Source organism: Cetorhinus maximus, chromosome 11 (assembly GCF_964194155.1).
Source record: "Cetorhinus maximus chromosome 11, sCetMax3.hap1.1, whole genome shotgun sequence".
Lineage (NCBI taxonomy): Eukaryota > Metazoa > Chordata > Chondrichthyes > Lamniformes > Cetorhinidae > Cetorhinus > Cetorhinus maximus.
The window spans coordinates 55,245,687-55,270,281 of record NC_135889.1 but is presented as its reverse complement, the minus strand read 5'-3'; the positions used below and the strand labels follow the sequence as shown (position 1 = coordinate 55,270,281).

The 24,595-nt window shown below is 41.4% G+C and overlaps 1 protein-coding gene across 6 annotated transcripts in view; it reads right to left on the bottom strand.

The window, feature by feature from the left end:
• Window positions 1-24,595, bottom strand: part of sestd1 (SEC14 and spectrin domains 1) — a 153,315-nt gene that overhangs the window by 112,805 nt on the left and 15,915 nt on the right. For all 6 annotated transcript variants that reach the window (XM_078551950.1, XM_078551951.1, XM_078551955.1 and 3 more), the window contains 3 exons: window positions 23,055-23,120; window positions 18,470-18,561; window positions 4,287-4,395 (listed from right to left, as the gene is read on the bottom strand). In XM_078551950.1, coding sequence (XP_078408076.1) covers window positions 4,287-4,395; window positions 18,470-18,524 — 164 coding nt within the window. In that variant the 5' untranslated portion in view covers window positions 18,525-18,561; window positions 23,055-23,120. The remainder of the gene's footprint in view (window positions 1-4,286; window positions 4,396-18,469; window positions 18,562-23,054; window positions 23,121-24,595) is intronic.

The following is a 24,595-nucleotide window of genomic DNA, read 5'->3' as shown; positions in this document are numbered from 1 at the left end:
GTACGCATGTTGTGAGATTCTGAATGACCTGCCTGATTTTCACATGCAACGTGAATATCTTACACATTGCGATGCCTTAAGACCAAGCTGGACATACACATTAGTAAACCAGACAAAGGGGCGGGAATAGTCATCCTTAACAAGCATGATTACATCAACAAAATGCACACTATCCTTAATGACGGGTCAAAATTAGTATCCATTGGACCTGCTGCTCAACATGATTGGACAGCTTTGTTCGAAAATAAGCGAGAAAATGCTTGCAAGATTTGTGTAAGAGCAATAAGCTGCCGCGTGATATATACAATGGTTCGCATTCATGGTTCGCTGCGTCCACGTATGTATGCGTTGCCCAAGACACATAGTGATGCCCCTTTACACCATATCTTATCTATGATTGGTCCTGCACAGCATGAATTGGCCAAAGGGTTGGGTGAATTGTTATGATCAGTTTTGAGCAAATTTTCGAGATAAACGATGAAGGATTCTTTCACATTTGCAAAGACCATGCTGGACTTGCATATCAATAGCAATGCTGTGTTCATGGGCTCATTTGACATTGCTAGCCTATTCACCAATGTTCCACTTAAGGAAGTCATGGCTATTTGCGCTGCAGACTATATCACGGAAATCTAGACCCACCACCATTGCGTGAATCAGTATTCACTGAGCTTATGAACTCGGCAACTCGCATAGTTGAGTTCAGCTTTAATGACGCCATGTATGCCCAAATAGATGGTGTTGCCATGGGATCCCCTCTAGGCCCAGCTCTCACAAACATCTTTGTTGAGTTCCATGAATAACGTGTTTTCGATGGAATGATGCCCAACCTCCTACCTCTTGCATGTTTCTGAAATGTTGATGGTACGTTTGCTATATTTAAATCCGCAGCTGTATGTAATAATTTCTTTGCATGTCTTAATGGGTTCCATTCTGCACTCAAATTCACCTTTGAAATGGAGCAGTCAAATTAACTCCCTTTCCTTGATGTACTAGTTGAGAGATCTGCCAGAGGGTTCTCTACTACGGTCTACTGCAAGGCTACATTCACAGATCAATATATGCATTGAGACTCTTACAGTTCCACATGTTATAGGACTGGCCTCATCGGCAACCTTGTAAATAGGGCCTGAGCCATTTGCTCACCATGCAAGCGTGATGCTGAAATAGAACATGTCAAAAACATCCTGCGGGATAATAGTTACCCTGATCAGATCATTTCATGCTGTATATCATGCAATCTCATGAACAGGCCTAAGGCCATCACTTTCAGCCCTGAAAAGTGCCCAGTCTACTTCAGATTACCCTGGAAGGGCAAGGTATCTCAAAAATTTGACCAACAAGTGAAGCTAGATGTTTCATGCTTCTACTGTGCAGTAGCAACACGAGTGGTGTTCACTACTAACAGGTTGAGCCGTCAAGCCAAAAAGGTGTTCTGTCTATCACACAAATAGTATATGAATTTCAGTGCCAGTGTGATGCTAGGTACGTAGACCATACATCCTGAAGACTGGCAGGTCATATCAAACAGCATGTCCCTTCCACTGTTCGCAAAGGGAAAGGTACCAATCATACCAGTATGTGCTTGCAACACTCAAAACATAGTGTCCAACATTAGATGTGATTCCGCAATTGGACTACATTTGCTAAATAATCCTCAGTGTGCTTGGAATTACACTGACAGCTAATTTAAGATTGAGAGTCAGGTTCACAGTGTGGCGCACTTGCGTGTACTGGAAGCTACGTATATTAATACACACGCCTCGGTTTTTTGGAGACAGAAAGAACATGTACACACTTTGCGCCTGTTTAAGCTAAGTTACGACCGCAGCCGGCGTTATTCGCTGAGCAAGCCAAATCTCAGAGGGAAACTTGTCTTACTGATTATAACTTTTTTTTTGTATTTTGCAAACGAGGGGAATACTACTAATCCCAGAAGCATAGAATTCCAGTAACACTTTTAGGATTTTAAAATTAAAAGATTTATTAACAAGATCAAAAAAGCCTAAGCACACAAGATTAAAATGACACGGTTGAAACAATCTTACATAACGTTCTCCAAAACGCCCACTTGGCCTGAACACACAAGTATTATGACCACAGCCGGTGTTAATTGCTGCGCAAACCAAATCCCAGAGGGAAATTTGGTTTACGGGCCATACCCTTTTTTTTGTATTCTGAAAACGAGAAGACGACGTACCAATCTCAGCAGTAAGAGGTCCAGTAACACTTATGGGATTTTAAGAATCAAAAGTAAAAGTTTTATTAACAAGAATAAAAGAAAAATTAAGCATACAAGATTACAGTTGCATAATTAAGGTTAGTCTTACAAACATTTCCCACAAAAAGATTCTCCACTTTGTCAGACCCACAAGTAAATACCTTCCAGGCAACACTCCCTTATAGATATTTAACTATGCAAAATCCAGTAATATTATCCAAGGCAAACTGCTGTCACTTCAAAAAAGGCATACCACATGACCCATAACTCCCTTGCACTCTACTGTGAAAAACCAAATTTCAGAAGAAAACTGCTTTTTGTAGCCCAAGGCTTTTCTGGCTTGACTGGATGGGGGGGTTGATTCAAGCTGCATCTCCTCCCAGCCCAGAGCTAACAGCTCCCAACTCAGCTCCAGCTGCTACCTCAACAGCTCAAACAGCAGTTCCAGCTATAGCTATCCTAAGATCTCCACAGTAACTCTAAAATACCTTTTTTCTCCCTTTCATCCCAGGTTTTATTGTTCTCACACCTCTTTGAATTCCAATCCTTCCAAATATAAAATCTTTCATGTTTCAATATTGTCTTTGCTTTCGACTCAATAAAATACAATATCCCCACAACTGTTAACCCATGGAGCTCCTGCAAGACGCAAACATGTTCTTTTTTAATCTCTGACTCCCCTTTGATATTCAAACAAACTCTCAGCTTACCTAAAAATACGAATATTAGATCTAACCTATTTATTTGTACCTCAGCCTAACACTCCATCCTTTTCATGTTTTAAAACCCCCAGGCAATCTGTCTCCTATTAACCTCTGCCCAGTTTAATTAAATCATACACACATAGCCTGTTCCACAGAATAACATTATATTCCTCAAAAATATTTTAAAAATCAATTTCTCACACAAGTAAACTACTTGGCAACAGCTCCCTTATAGGTTTTTAACCATAAAAATCCTGTAATATTACTAAAGGCAAAACTGTGGCTAGTTTAATAAAGCATACCACACAACTTCTCACTCTCTTCCACTTTGCTGTGGAAATCTGAAAGTTCAGAAACGCACTGCTTTCCGAAAACAAAGACTTCTCTGGCTTGAAACTGTCGTTTTAAATTCACAAATTCAAAATCTTTCCTTAAGTATCCTTTTCTACTTTGATCTTAGACTCCATTGTTCTAAGCACCTCTTTGAACTCAATTGTTTTAAATTACAGAAATTGTTCATGTTTTCCTATTGTTTCCACTTTCAGGTAAAATGAAATCTAATAACCTTCCCTTGTTTACTTATGAAACCTTTGAAATTTAGCAGCTGAAAAGTCAAGTCCTTCTTACTTATCACCTAATGTAAATTTTACAACCCATCCTATTTACTTGTACCTTCAACTTCACCGTAGCCACTCATTACAAATGCATGCATCTAGCCCTTTACCTTTCATCTCTCTGCTCCCACAGACAAGCTGACCTTACTAACCGGTCCCCAGTTTAATTACACAAACACACACACACACACACACACACACACCCTTCTTTACAGAATACCACCATATTCCCAAAAATATTTTTTAAAAATCAATTTTCACAAAAATAGGTGACAGCTATTCACTGGTTCATTCCCCAGGGCAATGACTTGACCAGACCAATGTCTGGTTTCAAATTTCAAACAATGCTTGGCAGTTAACTGTCAGTCACAATCGACTGGTGCATTCTACATGGCAACACCTCTACTAGAGTCCACTTGCCAACCAATCAGCACTCTCGTCTCATACAATGTATGTCTTTTCCTCTGACATTGGTTTTTTTGCGAATTGTCCTGATGAGTGCAAAAAAAGCTTAGACAAAAAATGTCTCTTTTTTCCAGCAATACTCAGGTTCTGTACTACCAAACAACCATTTTTATAGTATTTTTTACTCATCGCAAAATAATCTCCATAGAAGTGTATTGAATAGACTCACCTGACAAAAAGTTAATTGTCATTAGTGACAGTAATTCTCAGGTTGACCAATAATTTGTACAAATACAGTCACATATTTTAAATAGAGATATAATGCATGAATAAAAGAATCACCTTGGAATGCTGAGCAAATAATCCAACGTGACACTCAGCTCATCCATGTTTGTTTGTTCTGAGCATAATGGAATTGTCAGGATAAGGCCACTTCTTCTGTCCTTGCCCCCTAAAAAGGAGACAATTTGTCAGTGCATTGATTTCACAATAACAATCACAAAATCTTATCACAACACCGGGAGACAAATTAGACACTCAAACCCTTGTTAGGTACAGTGTGATTTTCAAAGACTGCCAATGTTCTGTATTTAAATGCTTCCCATCACATTTTAACAACTGCTAAAGAATGTTACCACTTCCCCCCCCCTCCCCCCCCACCCCAAACCAAGTCCAAGTCCAAACTTTGCACCATCCTTGCATCTAGTACTAATTCCACCCACTGATATTCATTCATTGTTTGTTTCTGAACTCATCATCATTTCTTAATGTCTTCTGTCTTCCTTATTTACAAGTACGTCCATCGTGATTGAACCTATATTGACTATAGGAGCTCTGAATTCATTCAATTCTGTCCAATGATAAATTCTACCACAAGAGCAAACTGAAATGTTTTCAATTGGCACATACTAACACACATGATGTCAATGTATCCAACAACAACAAAAAAATTATATTTATCTAGCACCTTTATATATTGTTACTACCAGGTTAGCAGGGGTGAACTGACTCCTCTCTGTCCCACTCCCGAGTTGATTATAACAGAGTTTGAATTTAAAAGGGAGGTGATATTGTGAATTTAATATATATAGTTAACCATGTATAGCTTGGTATAAGAAATAAGCCAGCAAGGCTCCTTAAGTTAACAAGTAAAGAGTTAGTTTTATTGCTAAAACTCACTCAGGTAAAGATTTAGAAATTGCTAACAAAAAGTTTAAAATGTACAAGTATGTCCAGCTACCCACTAATGCAAAAAGAATACACACAATGCACCCCCACCCCAGAATGCAAAAAAGTTATATATTAAAAACTTGACTAAGTAACAAGTAAGGTCAGCAAAAACAGATATTCACAGAGTATCCAGATGCTTATTTACAGCTGAAGGGTCTCGGCCCACAGTAGCTGCTGGTTCTTGGGGTTTCTCACTGGAGGCAGCGGTGTTGATTTGGAATTCTCCTTTAAGAGCTCTTGGTTTGCGGCAATGAGGTTTTCTCGGGGGTGTTTCAAATCACAAACAGCTCAGCTTTGATGAGAGACGTTTCAGAAGAGAGTTGGAATAAGGCTGTTGCCTCTGTGGCAGTCACTCTGACTATCCAAAACTCCAGTATCTTTTTTTTTACAGCCAAGAATTGGATCATGTGACTTCTCTCAGAGCTCCACAGACTCTGTGCCTCCATAAAAGCAGCCTGTGTCCTTTGCAAATACAACATAGTGATTGCTGTAAGTCAATGTCCTTTACTTTGGGAAAGTGCCCTTTTCAAAAAAGTTCAGTACAGATATATGGCCAGCCAATGACATTATAAAGTATTATACATCCAACCGATGGTGTTATATGTTAATATTTTATATATCTGCATAACAATGTAATGAAACATCCCAAGGTGTTTCACAGGAACATTATAAAACAAAAGTATGACACTGAGCCACATAAGGAGAAACTGGTCAAATCACCAAAAGCTTGTTCAAAGAAACAGATTTTAAGGCATGCCCTAAAGGAGAAATGTGACGTAGAGAGACAACGAGCTGTAGGGAGGGTACTTCAGATCTTGGAGCCAAACCAAATGAAAGCACAACCATCAATGGCAGAATGATTAAAATCAGGAATGCACAAGAGGCCTGAATTAAAGGAGCACAGATACTTTGGAGGGCTATAGGGCTGGAAGAGATTACAGAGATAGGGAGAAGGGAGGGTTTTGAAAACAAGGATGATAATTTTAAAATCAAGCTGTTGCTTGACTGGGAGCTAAGGTAGGTACGTGAGCAAGTACAGGGCTGATTGGGGAACGGGATATGGTGAGTTAAGACACAGGCACAAAATGTTGAATGACCTCAAGTTCACAGAGGGTAGAATGTGGGAGACAACCAGGAGTGCATCGGAATAGTTGAATCTAGAAGTAACAAAAGCAAGAACGAGGGTTTCAGCAGATGAGCTGAGACAAGGCGAAGTCAAGCACTGTTACAGAGATGGAAATTGACAGTGATGGCATGAATGAGATCAGAAGTTCATCTTCTGATCAAAATGTGACACCAAGGCTGTGAACAGACTGGCTTAATCTCAGATTGTTGCCAGAGAGGGGGACGGAGTCAGCAGTCAGGAAACAGAGTTTGAAGTGGAGACCAAAAACAACACCATCAGTCTTCCCAATATTCAACTGGAGAAAATGTCTTCTCAAGTACCAGATGTTGGTTAAGCCAAGTCTGATAAAGCGAGTCGAGAGGGATGGTGGCGTGACATAGCTGGGTTTTGTCCATGTACATGTGAAAACTAACCGTGTGTCTTTGGATGATGAGGCAGATCAGATGATCGCTGAGGGGCAGCAAGTAAATGAGAAATAGGAAGGGGCCAAGTTGGATCAATGGGAGATACCAGAGCTAACAGTGACAGAGGAGGAAGAGAGGCCATTGCAAATGATTCTTTGGCTATGATTAGATAGCTAAGAATGGAACCAACTGACGCAATCTCACCCAGCTGGATGACAGTGATGAGGTGTTGGAAGGGAAGGAGGAAGGTGTGATCTACTATGTCAAAGGTGCATGCAAGTAAAGATGGATCAGAAGGAAAAGTTTACCTTTTCCAAAGTCACATAGGATGTCATTTTTGACTTTGATAAGAGATATTTTCAATAGTGCGGCAAGGGAAGAACCTGATAAGAATAGAAACAGGGAGTTCTGGGAAAGATGGGAACAGTTCTGGAAGACAACAATACATTTGAGAATTTGAGAGGAATGGGAGGTTGGAGAGAGGACAATAGTTTGCAGGATGGTGGGGTTAAGGGATTTTTTTTTTGAGGGTGGGGTGATAACGGCAGATTTGAAGGAAAAAGAGACAACACCTGGGGCAGAATTTTTCTGTTCACAGGGTTTCCCACACTGCCACCAGAGAAGTCGGTGGAGAACCCATTCCCGCTAATCAGGATTGCCCCACAGCCATTTAATGCAGGAAGTCCTGCCTCAGAGATTGACTGGCAGCTCTGCAGTCCCAGCAGCACTACTGGGAATGGAGGTTACTGCTGGGGCTACAAGCAGTCCCAGATTCCAAGTGCTGGAGCCCACAGGACAAAGTTAAGTCTGGTTGTAGCAACCGAAGGGAAGACCTGGGAGTGGGGATTGTGATTTGAAGGATAGGCGGGGAAGAAGCACCCAGCAAACATCTGAGGTGTGGTGACAGATCTCAAAAGGGGGCCAGTATCGAAGAACCTCCCCCCCCACCGCTAAATTGGTGATTGCACTGAAGGAAGCCACAAGTCACTGTTATGAGAAATCACAGATGAAACACATTGGTGTAGCCAGACTTTAAAAATGATTTAACTTGATCCAGTCTTCAATCCTGAGAACCCTCAGCTTGTTGAATTTCACACACAAAATAAATTTTATTGGGCTAGTATTTATACACAGGAAGTGGGACAACATGATGTCTCTCTGATCTGTCTGTTGAATTCATATTGCTGATGTTTATTCTGCCTCTCCTCTTCTTTTCTTTCCCTTCTTTACTGTTTCTTCCTCCTGTTTCCCTTGTCCGCTTCTATGCGTTTTTTCTTTTGGATGGAAGGCAGCAAAGAAAGAAAACACTAACAGCTGCAGCCCTCCATTTAATCCATTCCCCTTAGAGACGTGATTTCTTTCAAGAGATATCATCTGCCCACTTCATGCTCTCTGCTTGTTTCTCATAAAAGTTAACAATTAGAACATTTTCTAGCCATTAGCAAAACAAGAGAGAGAATTACTAGCCTCCTGTTGGTTTCAAAATTCAACCCAAAGAATTACCATGACTACAGACTCTCACATTTGTACATTTTCTTAAATATGTATTATAAAAACAAAAGCTACAAGTGAATTTTTTCTTACATAAACATACTCTCTGCTTTAAAAATGTCCCCAATACAAACTTCCACAACAAAATCTTTTGAAATTTGTTCTGCCACTTTTTATCCCAAATAATTTTGAACAATTACTCATAAGAAGCTTCTAAAAATTTCAAAAACACAGTCTGAACATTACAGCCTGACATCTTGGGAAAATGAAATTGGCTGCACATTCGTATTGCACAATTCCATATAAAAAAAGATATTAGGTCCTTATCTAGACTTTTCAGGGTGATTTGGCCTGCAAGCAAAAACTTTAATGGAGGTGTTAAAAGCCACATGGGATAATTCAATGGTTAAATTTAATAATGCTACACTGAAATTATGTAGGTTTTTTTTTCAGTTTTGACATTATGAATTTCAGTTACAGTGCGGGAAAGAAATTGCATTTGAAACATTTTCAGGAAGTATTTTGACAATTTAAAGGGAAAAGATAAGATACCACACCTCCAGGTGGCCAACATCTCTTAAGGGAATTCAGTTTATATAAGTTTGCTCCTGTTTTGAAGGTGGTCCCATGATATTTTGTTCATCCTTCTTAGTATTAGAATTGTCAGGCTAGGAGGGCTGTCAAAGCTCGGTGAGTTGTTGCGAAGTATCTTGTCGTGAGGTGGAACAGGGGACTACTAATTCCGATGGCATGGGCACACATCAATTCAAATGATTTGTTGTAGATTGCGTCAAGCTTCTTTAGTGTCACACAAATGGAGTGAAGTGGGATGTATTCCATTTTACTCTAAGCTTGGGCGTTGTAGATGGTGGCGAGGCTTTGAGGCATCAGGAGGTGAGCAAGTCAATACAGAGTACCCAGCTCTTATAACTATGGTGTAATGGCTGGTCCATTTAAACTTCGGGTCCCCTGCTGAGATGTTGGCAGTGTGCAGCTTAGTAATAGTGCTGTTGAAGATTGGGAGGGCAACAAGCTTTTCCTTATTGCTAATGGTACTGGCACTTGTGTGACAAGTGACCATGTTATCTGCCACTTGTCACCCCAAGCCTAGACTTCAACCAAATCCTGCTGAAAACTGGCATGAGGTTTTTACCTTATCAAAGAGATGGTGATTGGAGTGCAGAACTGTGGCATCATTAGCAGCAGGCCCAATAAATGGAGGGAAGATCACTGATGTAGATGGTTAGGCCAAAGACATGGTCCTGAAGAACTCCTGAAGCAAATGTCTAGGCTGTGATGATTAGCTTTCAACAACCATAATCATATTCCAATGCATCAGGTATAACTCGATCCACTGGACAGCTATCCTTCAATTTTGCTGGCACTCCATGGTGTAATAATCAGGTGACTGTTACCTTGATTTACAATTGGTATTACTTTAATGTTGGTAGGCATCCATCGGGAAACTTTAGGTTACTACTTATGCAGTACAATGCTGAATCCCAGAATGCCTGGTTCAGGAAAAATGTTATTTGAAGGGCAAAAGAGTTACCTTTCTTTAGCACAGAAAGAAAATAAATATTAGTTTGCATATTCAACTTATGCGTCCTCATGTTGCAATGAATTTGCATTCATATGCTACTAACTCCATTCCTCAGGCACCAATTCCATCCCATTCCTTGTCCACTGTCCATGGGTGAACCAGGCTGTTCATAACCACAGCATACTATTTAACCCAAGGTAAGCTTCCGACCTCATATCTTTTTGATCGCCAGGACTATCTACTTCCACCTCCATAACAGCATCCATCCCCAATCCTTCCTTAGCCTGTCTACTGCTGAAACCCTCATCCATGCTTTTGTCTCCAGTCGCAACTATTCCGATATTTCCTTGGCCAGCCTCATTGCTTCCACCCTCCATAAAGTTAAGCTCATCCAATACACGGTATGAAGTAGGATGCGAGCAACAAAGCCCCGCACCCATCAAACATATAATCACTGACTTACACTGGCTGCCGGTTCCTGAATGGGTTGATTTTACAATTCTAATCTTAGTGTCCAATCCCTCCATGGCCCCACGCCTCCCTATCTCTGTGAAACTTCCTTCAATCCTGCAGCTCTCCAGCAACTCTGCATTTTTCCATATCAGGCCTCCAGTCCATCTCCCACTTCCTCTACTCAACCATTGGTGACTGTGCCTTCATCCATTTATGCCCTAAACTCTAGCATTTCCTTCCTAAACCCAGTCTAACCTGGTTGCCTCCTTTCAAACCCTCTTTAGAATCCACATCCGTTGTGGTAACTGTTCTAGCACATTTTTTGGACAGAGTTTCAGGAAAGTTGGTGGAGAGGGTAAATGGATAAATGGAATTTAGGTATAGGTTAAAGTCATTGAGGTTGAATTTCTGTTCAGTGCAAGGATTGGACAAAATGAAAGAAATTGTTCTGAGAAAAAAAAACAAGAGACTTCAGAGGGTAACAAACAATACAGGCTTGCAAAAAGAGGCAAGAGGAGCTGATGCATATAGGGGTGGGGTGGTGGCGGTGGAAGGACCTCAGTATTGTGCTGACATGAAGACATTGTCCTCAAATTATCCTTGAAGAGGAGGCTGATAAATTCCATTTTTAGAGCTTGGAAGTAACAGTGACATGGTTTGGGTCTGAAAGCAGGAAAGAAAATAGGTTTGAGGGTTTTAATGACTGGAGGGTCGTAAATTAGAGGTCCACTCCAGGAATCATGTAGGGAAGCATGCCAAGCAACCCCGATCTGGCAAAACCATATAGAAAATAATTTTCTGATTCCACTCCATGCACAGAATTACATAAAGGATTTAAGCACACAGTTTGATGACTTCACCAGCAACAGCAGACCTAACCTTCCTCTGAAATTCTATTTAAACACAAAGGCGCAGTTGAAATAAAATTAACACTGGAATTGAAAGGTGTAAAAACCAGCCACGGCAAGATAGAGCACTAAACTTCATTTGCAACGCCATTCAACTCTACTGCACAGATTCAGCTCTAACTGTATTTTGCAGAAAGTGAACAAGGAACAAGATTATAGTATCTCTGGGAACAATTCTTCGTTTTAAAAATAACCATATTTAATTTTACTGGTAGACTCAATGCCAAACAATCTTTTACATGAAAGAAATACAAACAAACAAAAAAAATTGTAAAATCTGTAAACCATTAAAAAAAATTGCACATCTTGCAGTATTAATTTGGCATTTTGAAAAAAACGATAAAGCAAGATTTATCTTACAGCCTGAAACGACGGCATAGCAGGATGACCTGAACATCCAGCACCAGAGGAGTGTGTATTGTAAATATTTGCTGCAGGTCCTCTTACAGCATAAACAACATCTTCCTTTCATAAAGTCTCTGTTTGCACTGCTCTTTCAATCAAACATAAATTATGAGTGCCTCTCCTGTAGCCTCTTCAGATGGACACTGTGCATCTACAACATAGCCTAACCTTGCCTGCAAGCACTGCACCTCGTCATCTTGTTTCAAGATTAAAAGGGAATCCCCAGGCCCTATTGTACTCTTCTGAGAGGAAGGGGTATGGGAAATGATAACCTCACTGCAAAAATCAAAACAAAAATTGTCTGCAATCATTGAAAAAACTTTTAGCAGGAAAAATAGAAAAGCAGAATATTATTTAAATGGAGAGAGAAATCTGTAATACAGAGGCATCTGGGTGTTCTGATACATGGATCACAAAAAGTTAGGTATAGGGAGTGACAGAGAAGGCAAATGGAAAGTTGCCCCCTAAAAGTGTTATGATCTCAGGGTAGCCCCCAACTGTCATTATCCCAGGCGAGACCACCAATTGTTATGATCTAGCTAGAGACCAGTAAAGTGTTTATTTATTTACTTTTTTTAAAGAATCCAAAAACCCAAGTATTTTCTAAAAGAATGAAGCCTCAAAGTTAACAATTTAAAAATTAAAGAATTTTACCAAACAAAAATCAAAGAATATTCCTAGCTACACTCTATCTTAAATAGTTACATGAAATATATTAAAAGTACAATGAACGCAGCGGCTTATACTTTAAACCGAACTTCCTAACTCAAATTTCCTTCCACACCCCCAAGGAGCTTACACCCCCAAAACTCAAGTCAGGTACTTATCAAAATTTGGAAGATTAATCATTTGGTCGGAGTACTGCTCCGAAGATTTGTATACAGGTTGAGATTTCTTGGGCATTCCGCTTACTTCTGGCAAGATTTTTCCTTCAAATCTTCTCCACCCGACCCATAGTTGGAGACTGCCAGTAGGTGTAGCTGGTGTCTTAAGTGAGCCACCTCGGGTCAGAACTCTCCTGGTTCTAATATTCTTTAACTCTGGGGTCATGCATCTAGAAATCTCGCTCTCCTCTCAGCTTGGCTATCCCAGAATCCTAACTCACTGTTTAGAATCCTTCATTTAACAAGAGGTTTAAGCTCCTAGGAGTTGATGTCAATGTTGTATTTCTTCATGTTGGCTTTCAGCACATCCTTGAAGCGCTTTTTCTGTCGTCCTCTGGTGCATCTGCCCTGACTGAGCTGGGAGAAGACGGCCTGCTTTGGGAGCCTGGTATCTGACATCCAAACTATATGACAAACCCAACAAAGCTGATGGCAGATGATCACAGCCTCGGTGTTTGTGGTGCCTGCTTGTGAGAGGACACTGATGTTGGTGCATCTGTCCTCCCACATAAAATGCAAGATCTTCCACAAGCAGCATTGATGGTATGACTCCAATACTTTAAGGTATCTCTTGTATGTTATCCATGTTTCAGCCCCATACAGTAAAATAGGAATCACAACCACACAGTAGACCATGAGCTTGGTTCCAGTTTTGATGTCTTGAACTTCAAACACTCTCTTCCTCAGGTGGCCAAAGGTTGCATCTGCAGATTTTAGGCATTGCTAGATTTTTTTGTCAATGTCAGCATTCTGTTAAAGGTAACTTCCAAGGTATCAGAAGTGTTCCACATTTTCCAGGCACTCATGAATTTTAATCAACAGGGCTGGGGCATGTGCATTTGGAGGTTTCTGATGGAGAACTTAGTCCTCTGAATATTGAGTGTGGTCTCATCTGCTCGCATGCCTCAGTAAGTACGTCGACGATCCTCTGGAGATCAGTCCCTGGCACGGCACTCACTGCAGCATCACCAGCACATTGGAGCCCAAGACTTGGCGGTCTTAGTTTGTGGTCGGAGTTGTCTGAGATTAAATAGTTTACCATCCATTTGATAAATAAGCTGCATTCCAGAAGGGAGCTTGTTTCTAGTCAGATGGAGCATGGCAGCAAGGAAGATTGAAGAAAAGAGTTGGGGTGACGTCACAACCTTGTTTGACTCCTGTCTTAACCTGAAAGGGGTCTGTAATGGATCCGTTGTTAAGGATCACTGCTCGCATATCATCATGAAGCAAGTGAAGGAAGGGTAGTTACAAATTTTGGAGGACACCCATACATTAGTAGAATCTTCCAGAGTGCCTCAGGATTTACCAAGTCAAAGGCCTTTGTCAAGTCAAAGAACGCTATGTAGATAGGTTGATGTTATTCACAACATTTTTCTTGCAATTGGTGAGCAATAAAAATCATGTCAGCCATGCCTCTTGATGGCCTAAACCCACATTAAGATTTAAGGAGTAGCTTTGCACCAAGTGTAATAAGTCGGTTCATAAGGGTTCTTGTAACGGTTTTTCCTGCAATGGAAAGCAGGGAGATGCTTCTGTAATCTCCACCGTTGGATTTGTCCCCTTTCTTGAAGAGTGTCACAATGATGGCATTTTTGATATCATTCGGGTCTTCCTCTTCATTCCAGGTCTGTAGGATAAGGGCATGGAGCTGTCATGATAGTTCATTTCCTCTGTGCTTAAAATTTCAGCAGGGATTCCATTACCTCCTGCTGCTTTGTTGTCCTTCATTTGTATGATGCCTTTCATCACCTCCACAGGCTTTAGCGGAGTTTCAAGCTCATCTCTAACTGGTTGCTATGGGATGGGGTTGACAAATCTCTTCTTAACAATTGATGCTTGATTGGAAAAGTCCTCAAAATGCTGGCTCCAACAGGCATTGACAACTTCCCTTATCTTGATCAAATTTCCCCTGTCCTTAGGCCTCAGAAGGAGCTGATCCTTGAGTACTTGGGCTATAAATAGTCTTTGTGGCAGTGAAGAAGTCACGGATATCATGCGTGTCAGTGAGATGTTGAATTTCCTTTGCCTTGTCTGCCCACCACTTGTTCATGTTGCGGACGCACCTTTGTTTTTCGGCCTTTGCTTGTTGGTAAGCCAGTTTTTTTTGCTGAGTTTGGGTCATTCCACCCGGCGCAGAAAGTCTTGCGCTTGCGATCAGTTCATTGATAACCTGATCATTTTTATCAAACCAATCCTGATGTTTCCTGACAGAAAATCCAAGTGTCTTTTTGCAGGCATTGATGATATTGCACTTCAGGGCATCCAAATACTGTGGACACTGTTCTTCCATTTTTGTTGAAATTTGAACTTTTATTCCTACGGCATTATTGGAATCGGTCTCTTGTGTTTGGGTCGTTCAAAGCTTCAACATCGATCTTTTGTGGACCAATCACACCTGCTGCTTGGGAGCATTTTGACGGACGTGATCTGGCACGAAGGCGGCAGTTACAAGATGGTTGTCTATCACTCGGATGAGGCAGGGGTGCCTTTTGGCAGCTGCGACTGTGACTGAGCAGCCCTCTTTAGGATCCACTTTGCTCACCCCTTATTGTGGAGGGGGCTGAGAAAGGTGTCCCCTGTCATTGCTCTGATGGTGCAGACATCTTTGTGTTTAAGGGCACAGACGATAATGTAATCGATCAGATGCCAGTGCATGGCCTGTGGGTATTGCCTTGATGTATTGTACTTCTTCTGGTGGAACAGGGTATTGATGATAATAAGCCCACGTTCTGCGCATTTGGTAAGAAGAAGAATGCCTTGGAGTTGACATTTCCAATTCCTTCCCTACCAATAGTTCCATTCCAGAAATTGGAATCTCTTCCAACTCTGGCATTCAAGTCACCGAGAACAGTAAGCCAGTCCTCCTTCGGAACCCCAGAGAGTTTGGTTAAGTTTGGCATAGAAATTTTTCTTGGTTTCATCATCGGCATCCAGAGTTGGGACATATGCACTGACCCCGGGAGCGAATTGGCTCCTTGCCAGTTTGAGACAAAGTGTTATGAGGCGCTCAGTTCTTCCAAGAGGGAACTCATGAAGGTGGTTCACAAATTCATTGTTGATGCCAAATCTAACTCCATGAACATTGCGTTCTTCTTCTGATTTCCCTTTCCAGAAGAAAGTATGGCTGGCTCAGAGTTCTTTGAGCTGCCCCTCTGCAGCTCGCAGGGTCTCATTCAGAGTGGTGATGTCGATGTCATATCGCCGGAAGTCTCGGGCAACAAATGCAATGCGATTCTCTGGGCATTCACTCACGTGTGTGTCCATGTGGGTCCTGATAGTCCAGGTCACAAACTTTGCTACTTGTGCGTTTTTACTGCAGAAGGCAATCCTTCTGGATGTGGCTATCTGGTTGCCATTTGCTGGTCGCCGAAGGGCTTGGGAGATGTGATTGGAAAGAAAGAAAGACACCTGTGCATGACATCTTTTAGCATGTGAAACCGTTGCGTACCAGCTTCCACATGTGTCTTGACAGAATGAAACCTTGATCCAATGACAAGGAAGCCAAGGCGACTTAAGTGTTGTTCTGCTGTAGCCTTTGTCCACCAAAACAGTCATTGAGATATTTCAGATGGCCTTCATAGTAACCGAAACAGCCCACGGTACTTCACTGTGTTTTGATCGAACTTTTCTTACTCATTGCCCAGGTTCTGCAGTGAAGGTGAGGGGTGAACTCGCATGCCCACCCACCCCACACCCACTCTACTCACCCCTATGATTAACTTCTACAACTTGGTCATATGATCATTTACTGAAGCCAGATGCTTTACCAGAAAGCCATCACAGAGAAACTTAATTCTTTAAAGGAAAAACACCCTCCCTCCACCCACACCACTGCAACCCCTCCCCCCCAAACTCCCACAAAAGCCCACAGGCCATTATACAAGGGAAAGGGAGTATAAAAGTAGGGAATTATTGCGACTGGAGGACTGTGTACAGTTTTGACCTCCTTACTTAATGAAGAATATAATTCTATTGGAAGCAGTTCAAAGAAGGTTCACTCAGCAGATTCCTGGGATGAAGGAGTTGTCTTAGGAGGAAAGCTTGAGCAGGTTAGGCCTATAATCATTGGAGTTAAGAATGAGAGAACTTGACAGGGTGGATGCTGGAAGGATGTTTCCCCTTGTGGGAGAATCTAGAATTATGGGACACAGTTTCAAAATAAGGGGTTTCCCTTTCACAAAACCACACTGATTCTGCCTGATTATATCATGATTATTTAAATTCCCACTATAACCTCTTTAACAATAGATTCTGGCATGTTTCCTATGAAAGATGTTAAGCTAGCTGGCCTGTAGTCTCTGGCTTCTGTCTCCCTCTCTTGAATGGAAGAGTTACATTTTCTATTTTCCAATCCAATGGGGCCTTACCAGAATCTCAGGAATTTTGAAAAATTACAACAAATGCATCGACTATCTCAGCGGCCACTTCTTATATGGCGCTAGGGTGAAGTCCATTAGGTCCTGGGAACTATCAGCCTTTAGTTCTAATAGCTTTCTGTACCCATTCCCTGGTGATTGTAAGTGTTTTAAGTTTCTCCCTCCCTTTCACCTCAATTTTTTCCCATTCATTCTTGGGATGTGAGCGTCGCTGGCTAGGCCAGCATTTATTGCCCACTCCTAATTGCCTTGAGAAGGTGGTGGTGAGCTGCCTTCTTGAACGCTGCAGTCCACGTGCTGGAGACATACACACAGTGCTGTTAGGGAGGGGGTTCCAAGATTTTGACCCAGAGACAGTGAAGGAATGGCAATATATTTCCAAGCCAGGATGGTGTGCGGCTTGGAGGGGAACTTCCAGGTATTGCTGTTCCCGTGCATCTGCTGCCCTTGTCCTTCTTGATGACAGCAGACAGCACCTTCCAAACCTGCGGCTAAGAAGCCTTGGTGAGTTCCTGCAGTGGATCTTGTAGATGGTACACTCTGCTGCCACTGTGCGTCGGTGGTGGAGGGAGTGAATGTTTGCGGATCGGGTGTCAATCAAGCAGGCTGCTTTGTCCTGGATGGTGTCGAGCTTCTCGAATGTTGCTGCACTCATCATTGTGGAGAGTATTCCATCACATTCCTGACTTGTGCCTTGTAGATGGTGAACAGGCTTTGGGAAGTCAGGAGATGAGTTACTCACTGCAGGATTCCTAGCCTCTGACCTGCTCTTACAGCCACAGTATTTATATGGCTAGTCAAGTTCACTTTCAGGTCAATGGTAACCCCCAGAATGGTGATAGTGGGGAATTCAGTGACGGTAATGCCATTGAATGTCAAGGGGCGATGGTTAGATTCTCTCTTGTTGGACATGCTGGCACTCAGATGGCATGAACACTACTCGCCACTTGTCAGCCCAAGCCTGGATATTGTCCAGGTCTTGCTGCATTTGGACATGGACTGATTTAGTATCACAGGAGTTGCAAATGGTGAACAATGTACAATCATCAGCGAACATCCCCACTTCTGACCTTATGATGGAAGGAAGGTCATTGATGAAACAGCTGAAGATGGTTGGGCTGAGGACACTACATTAAGGGGCTCCTGCAGTGATATCATAGAGCTGAGATGATTGACCTCCAATAACCACAACCATCTTCCTTTGTGCTAGGTATGACTCCAACCAGCAGAGAGTTTCCTCCTGATTACCATTGACTCCAGTTTTGCAAGGGCTCCTCAATACCACACTCGGTCAAATGCTGCCTTGATGTCAAGGGCAGTCACTCTCACCTCACCTCTGGAGTTCACAAGGTTTACAAGTATTCTTGGGATATTGTCTGTGCCTTCTACAGTGAAGACAGGCACAAAATATCTGTTCAATGCTCCCGTCATTCCCTTTTATCCCCATTATTAATTCCCTTATTAACTCTCTAGAATGCACATTTTCACAATTTCTTTTTAATTCTAGTCTGTTATATACCCATTATTAATATGATTCAAAATACAAAGTCAAAATAGTATACAGTGGCAACCGGGAAGTAATGTTGAATATCAATTAAAATGATCAATGTGTAGGTTAGTAAACCCATACTGGGAACATAAAGCAATCTTTCTTGAAACTCTACCCAATATGTGTAACCCTCAAGCAAAATACACAATACTGTACCTGAGAGAAAGGCTAGCCTTTTCTTCAGTATGGGCAACATACTTGTGGCTTCCATTGTTTCAGAATTAGAAAGGTCAGAAGTGTCTATAGTTCTGCAAAATAAACATTCACTGTGTCAGCACCATCTGAAAAAGTTAAATCTACCAATTAGATCTACAATGTAAACCTTAGATGAGCTTCGACAGATTGGAGTGCAACAAACTTTAATCTAGCAACTTTATCATTACTAATTTGTAAAAAAAAAAACAAACCCAACCATTTTAGTAAAATAAAATAAATTATGCAAGACTCATCTTGGAATGCAGCCCTTTTTGGATATGTCAAGGTATGCGGAGGCTGTAGAGAGGGCTTTAAACTAAACAAGAAGGGTGAGGGATCAAGTTTGGGTAGAGGTAGCAATTCAAGGTGTACAGTCAAGACAGGAGAGCAAAATAGTAATATGAGAAATGAGAGTCAGAGAATGGCAGGAAGGGACAGAGAGAAAAAAACCTAAGAATAAATCAACAGTCAAGACTAGATGTTACAAACGTAACAAAAAGACAAAACTGAAGGCTCTCTATCTGAATGCACATAGCATTCATAACAAAGTAAATGAAATAATGGCCCACATTGAAGTAAATAAATATAATCTGATAGCAATTAAGGAGATATGGCTGGAGGATGACAAAGATTGGGTCCTTAATATTGAAGGGTACATGACATTCAAGAAGAGTAGGAAGCTAGGTAAAGGTGGAGGGGTGGCACTGTTAATCAAAGAGGGCATTGGTGCAAAAGGTAGAGATGACCTCAGGAGATCAGGATGTAGAATCAGTTTGGGTGGAGATAAAGAATAGTAGGAAGAAAAAAGTCGTTAGTGGGAGTGCTCTACAAGCCCCCTAATAGTAGCCACAGTGTAGGACAAAGTATTCAAGAGAAAATATGGTGTCTTTGTGATAAAGGGACGGCAATAATTATGGGTGATTTTAATCTACACATAAACTGGAAAAATCAGATTGGCAGTAGTAGCCTGGATGAGGAGCTCTTAGAATGTTTTTGAGACAGTTTCTTAGAGCAGCATGTTCTGGAACCAACCAGAGAGCAGGTTGTATTAGACTTGGCATTGTGTAATGTAACAGGATTAATGACCTCAGAGCAAAGGCACCCCCAGGTAGCAGTAATATGATTGCATTTTACATCCAGTTTGAAAGGGAGAAGAGCAGGTCTAAGACTAGTATCTTAAACTTAAATAAGGGCAACTATGTGGGGATGAAAGTTGAGCTAGCTGAAGTGAACTGGGAAACAAGGCTAGAGGATGCATCAATGGAGAAGCAGTTGCAGATATTTAAGGGGATATTTCAGAGTATTCAGAATAAGTACATTCCTACAATAAAGAAAAATTCTAAGGGGGGGACCCACCATCCATGGTTAACTAAAGATGTTAGCTAAAGTACCAAAGTTAAGAAAAAAGCATACAACGCCGCAAAGATGAGTGACAGGTCAGATGATTGGACAGAATATAAAGAACGGCAGAGAATGACTAAAAGGTTAATCAGGAGAAAGAAATTAGACTATGAGAGGAAACTAGCTAGAAATGTAAAAATGGATAGCAAGAGTTTCTACAGGTATTTAAGAAGGAAAAAAGTAAAGTGAGTGGTTGGTCCTCCAGAGAGTGACAATGGGGAGTTAATAGATATTAAGGAAATGGTGGAAGAAATGAACAAATATTTTGCTTCTGTATTCACTATAGAGGAGACAAAAAAACATTCCAGTAATAGCTGCAAATCAGGAGGTGAACAGGAGAAAGGAACTTGGTGCATTTGAAATCACTAGGGGAACGATACTGAGCAATTTGATGGAGCTGCAGGCTGGCAAGTCTCTGGGTCCCGATGGACTACATCTTACGGTCTTAAAAGAGGTGGCTAATGAGATAGTTGATGTGCTGGCGTTAATTTTCCAAAATTCGCTAGATTCTGGAAAGGTTTCTTCAGATTGGAAAGGAGCAAATATAACTCCTCTATTCAAGAAGGGAGGGAGGCAGAAAACAGGAAACTATAGGCCAGTTAGCTTGACGTCTGTCATGGGGAAGTTATTAGAATCGATAATTAAGGAGGTTATAACTGGGCACTTAGAAGAGCTCAAGGCAATAGGGAAGAGTCAGCATGGTTTTGAGGAAGGAAAATCATGTTTAACCAATTTATTGGAGTTTTTTTGAAGGAGTAACATGCTCAGTGGATAAAAGGGAACCCGTAGAAGTACTGTACTTGGATTTCCAGAAGGCATTTGATAAGGTGCCACATCAAAGATTATTACAGAAAATTAAAGCACATGGTTTAGGGGGGTAACATATTAGCATGGATAGAAGATTGGCTGGCTGGCAGAAAGCAGAGAGTATGCACAAATGGGTCTTTTTCTGATTGGCAATATGTGACGAGCGGAGTCCCACAGGGTCTGTGCTGGGGCCTTAACTTTTTACAATTTACATCAATGACTTAGATGAGGGAGTGAAGACATGGTAGCTAAATTTGCAGATAACACAAAGATAGGTAGGAAAATATGTTGTGAAGAGGGCTGAGGAGGTTGCAGATAGATATAGATAGGTTGAGTGAGTGGATAAAGATCTGGCAAATGGAATTTAATGTCGGAAAATGTGAAGCTGTTCGCTTTGGCAGGAAGAACAAAAAAGCAGGGTATTACTTAAATGGAGAATGGCTGCACAATTCTGAGGCGCAGAGGAATCTCGGTGATCTAGTACATGAGTCACATAAAGTTAGTATGCAGGTACAGCAAGTAATTAAGAAGGCTAATGGAATGCTATCCTTTATTACAGGAGGAATTGAACATAAAGGATATATGCTTCAGTTATACAGGGCATTGGTGAGACTGCATCTCGAATAGTGTGTGCAGTTTTGGTCTCCTTATTTAAGGAAGGAAGTAAATGCAATGTATAATGGTGCCATGGCCAGTTAGCTCATCCACCCTGCGGCCCCCACTCTCGTCCAAACAAACTGAAAAAACCTCAAACCTGTTGGACAATTGCAAGGGCCGAGGCTCCTGCACTCCTGCCCTCTGGATCCCCTTACCTGCCTCACTTGCAGTCACACCTTCCTGTCCCTGACCAAATCAGAAGACTCTATCCTAAGGGGTGACACCGTTTCCTGGAATAAAGTGTCCAGGTAACTTTTCTCCATCCCTGATATGCCACAGTGTCCGCAGCTTGGCCTCCAGTCAGTAACTCAGAGCCAAAGTTCCTACAGCTGCAAACACTTACCGCAGATGTGTTTGCCCTGGGTCACACCAGTATCCAGAAGCTCCCACATCCTGCAATCACAGCACATCATCACAATAAAACCCCTTTCATAGCACTGATTTTATTTGTAAGCTGATAATAAAGATGAGTGGCCTTTTCTCCTTCTCAGTACAATGCCAATGAATACCATGCAAGCCAAAATCCACCACAACCTATAGATACAGAAATGCATGGGCAACTGGGCCAAATTCCCTTGCATCTTCCTATCATTACATTCAAGACTTCCTCTTGAGCTGTGCAAAGAAATAATACTGTACCACAGTTAGCTTGTTTTTCAAAATGTAAAGTGATGACTTCCATTAAATTTATTAACACTGCAAGAAGACATTGAATATCATGGGTGATGATGGACCACTTTGTCTCACTGTTCCCCCAACAGAAAGCAGGTCAAAGTTAAACAAGCCAACACATTTTGGATAAAATCCAAGACCCCGCTGTGAAACAATTGTTTCCACCTTCTTGAAATAATAGTCACATGGGGCACTAAATCATTACAGGTGTCTTACTGGCAAGGCTTACTTATTTGCATTAATAATACTTCCACAGGTTTTTGAGACAGGGAAAAGTACACACTTAAGTTCAACTTAGGCAAGTACAAACAAAAGTAAGCAAAATGCAGACAGGAAATTTAAATATTTACAAATTGCTGAAAAAAAGACATGCTATCACAGCTTTTCATCTTGTACTCATCAGGACAAATAGCAAGAAATTACCAACATTAAAGTGGAAAAACAATTTATACTGCATGAGAAGAGAATGCTGATTGGTTGGCAAATGGACGCTAACTGGTGAAGGTGTTGCCATGGAGAATGCAGCATGAAACAGGTAATTGCCCAACTTTGTTCAAATTCAAACATGGCAGGTCAACTCCGATTGGTCAAGGCATTGCGCTGGGGAATGAACCAGGGGATGACTGTTCCTAAAGCGTTTATTTAGTTGAAAAAAGGCAGTGTGTGTGAACATGTTCCGTCTGTCTACAAAGGGCAAGGCTCTGTTCCAGGCTACATTCTCCATGGCAACACCTCCACCAGAGTCCATTTGCCAAGCAATCAGCACTCTCTTCTCATGCAGTATAAATCGTTGTTCCCCTTTACTGTTGGTAACTTCTTGTGAGCTATCCTGATGAATGCAAGATGAAAAGCTTTGAATAGCACGTCTCTTTTTTCAGCAAAACTCAAGTTCTGTACTACCAACAACTATTTAAAAAATGTTATCTAACTAGATTGTTGATCTCTTGTGGAATATTTTGTACATAATATTATTGAAATGTGTAGCATTGAAAGAAGTGTTACAACTTACTTGAAGGACTTCTGTTCGCAAATACATGGCCCATTGGTCTCTCAAATTTCATCACAACTCCATATCCTAAAAATGAAAACAATAGTAAAGCTGTCACCAATGGCAAAATAGTACGTCGGAGGGAGTGCAAACTGGGGAAGGGGTAAAGTTATAAACAAATATTGAAACAAATGTTAAAGTAAAGGTGATGACTCTGAAATCAATGCATTGGACGATGAGAAGTCAGAGAAAATTGGCAAGCAGAGGGATAATAGGTGATTGGGAAGTATAAGGTTGGATAGCAGCAGTAAAATCTTTGGTGAGCTGGAAGTCATATATGGTAGGGCACAGCATACCAGTGAGGAGGGCTTTAGAGAAGTCAAGCCCGTATTCGTATGGAATAACAGTTTCAGCGGTGGTGGTGGGAGAGAAATGGAAAACAGTAACAGAGTCAAGAATTCTTATTGAGTTCATAGTGATGGATCAGATGTGGAGTTTGAAGCTTAGCACCTGGCTAATCAAGGCACTGAAGGTGTGCATCATTTTCATCTTAAGCAGCACTATTAATTTAACATTATCTGCAACTGGAACATAAGAACATGGGAACAGGAGTAGGCCGTTCAGCCCATTGGACCTGCTCCACCATTTAATTAAATCATGCCTAATCATCTACCGCATTGCCACTTTCCCACAATATTGCCATATCCCTGGAAGTCATTAATCTCCAGAAATCTATCAATTTCTGTCTTGAACATGCTCAATAATTGAGTTTTCACAGCCCCCGGAGCAGAGAATTCCAAAGAGTGAAGAAATTCCTTCTTATTTCAGTCTTAAATGGCCTACCCTTTGTCTTCAGATTACGTCCCCTGGTTTCAGACTCAACAGCCATGGGAAACATCCTATCTACATCCACCCTGTAACACCCTGTGAGAATTTTGTAGTTGCAATGAGGTCACTCATCATTCTTCAAAACCCTAGGAAATACAGACCCAGTCTCCTCAATCTCTCCTCATAAGACAATCCTGCCATCCCAAGGATTAAACTGGTGAAACTCCTTTGCACTCCCTCTATGGCAAGTATATCTCTCCTTAAATAAGGGGATCAAAACCGTACACAATACTCCAGGTGAGATCTCACCAAGGTTCTATGTAACTGCAGCAAGACATCTTTACTCCTGTACTCAAATCCCCTCGCAATGAAGGCCAACATATCATCTGTCTTCCTAATTGCTTGCTGCACCCACATGATAACCTTTTAATGACTCATGAACAAGACGACCCAGATCCCTTTGGACAACTGTACTTCCCAACCTCTCACCATTTAAGAAATACTCTACCTTTCTGTTTTTTTCTACCAAAGTGGATAACTTCACACTTATTCACACTATATTCCATCTGCCATGTTCTAGCCCATTCACTTAGCCTGTCCAAGTCCTCTTAAAACCTCCCCACAACATAACTTCCCACCCAGTTTGGTGTTATCAGCAAATTTTGAAATATTTTAACTGGTCCCCACATCCAAATCATTTGTATAGATTTTGAACAGCGGTGGACCTAGCACTG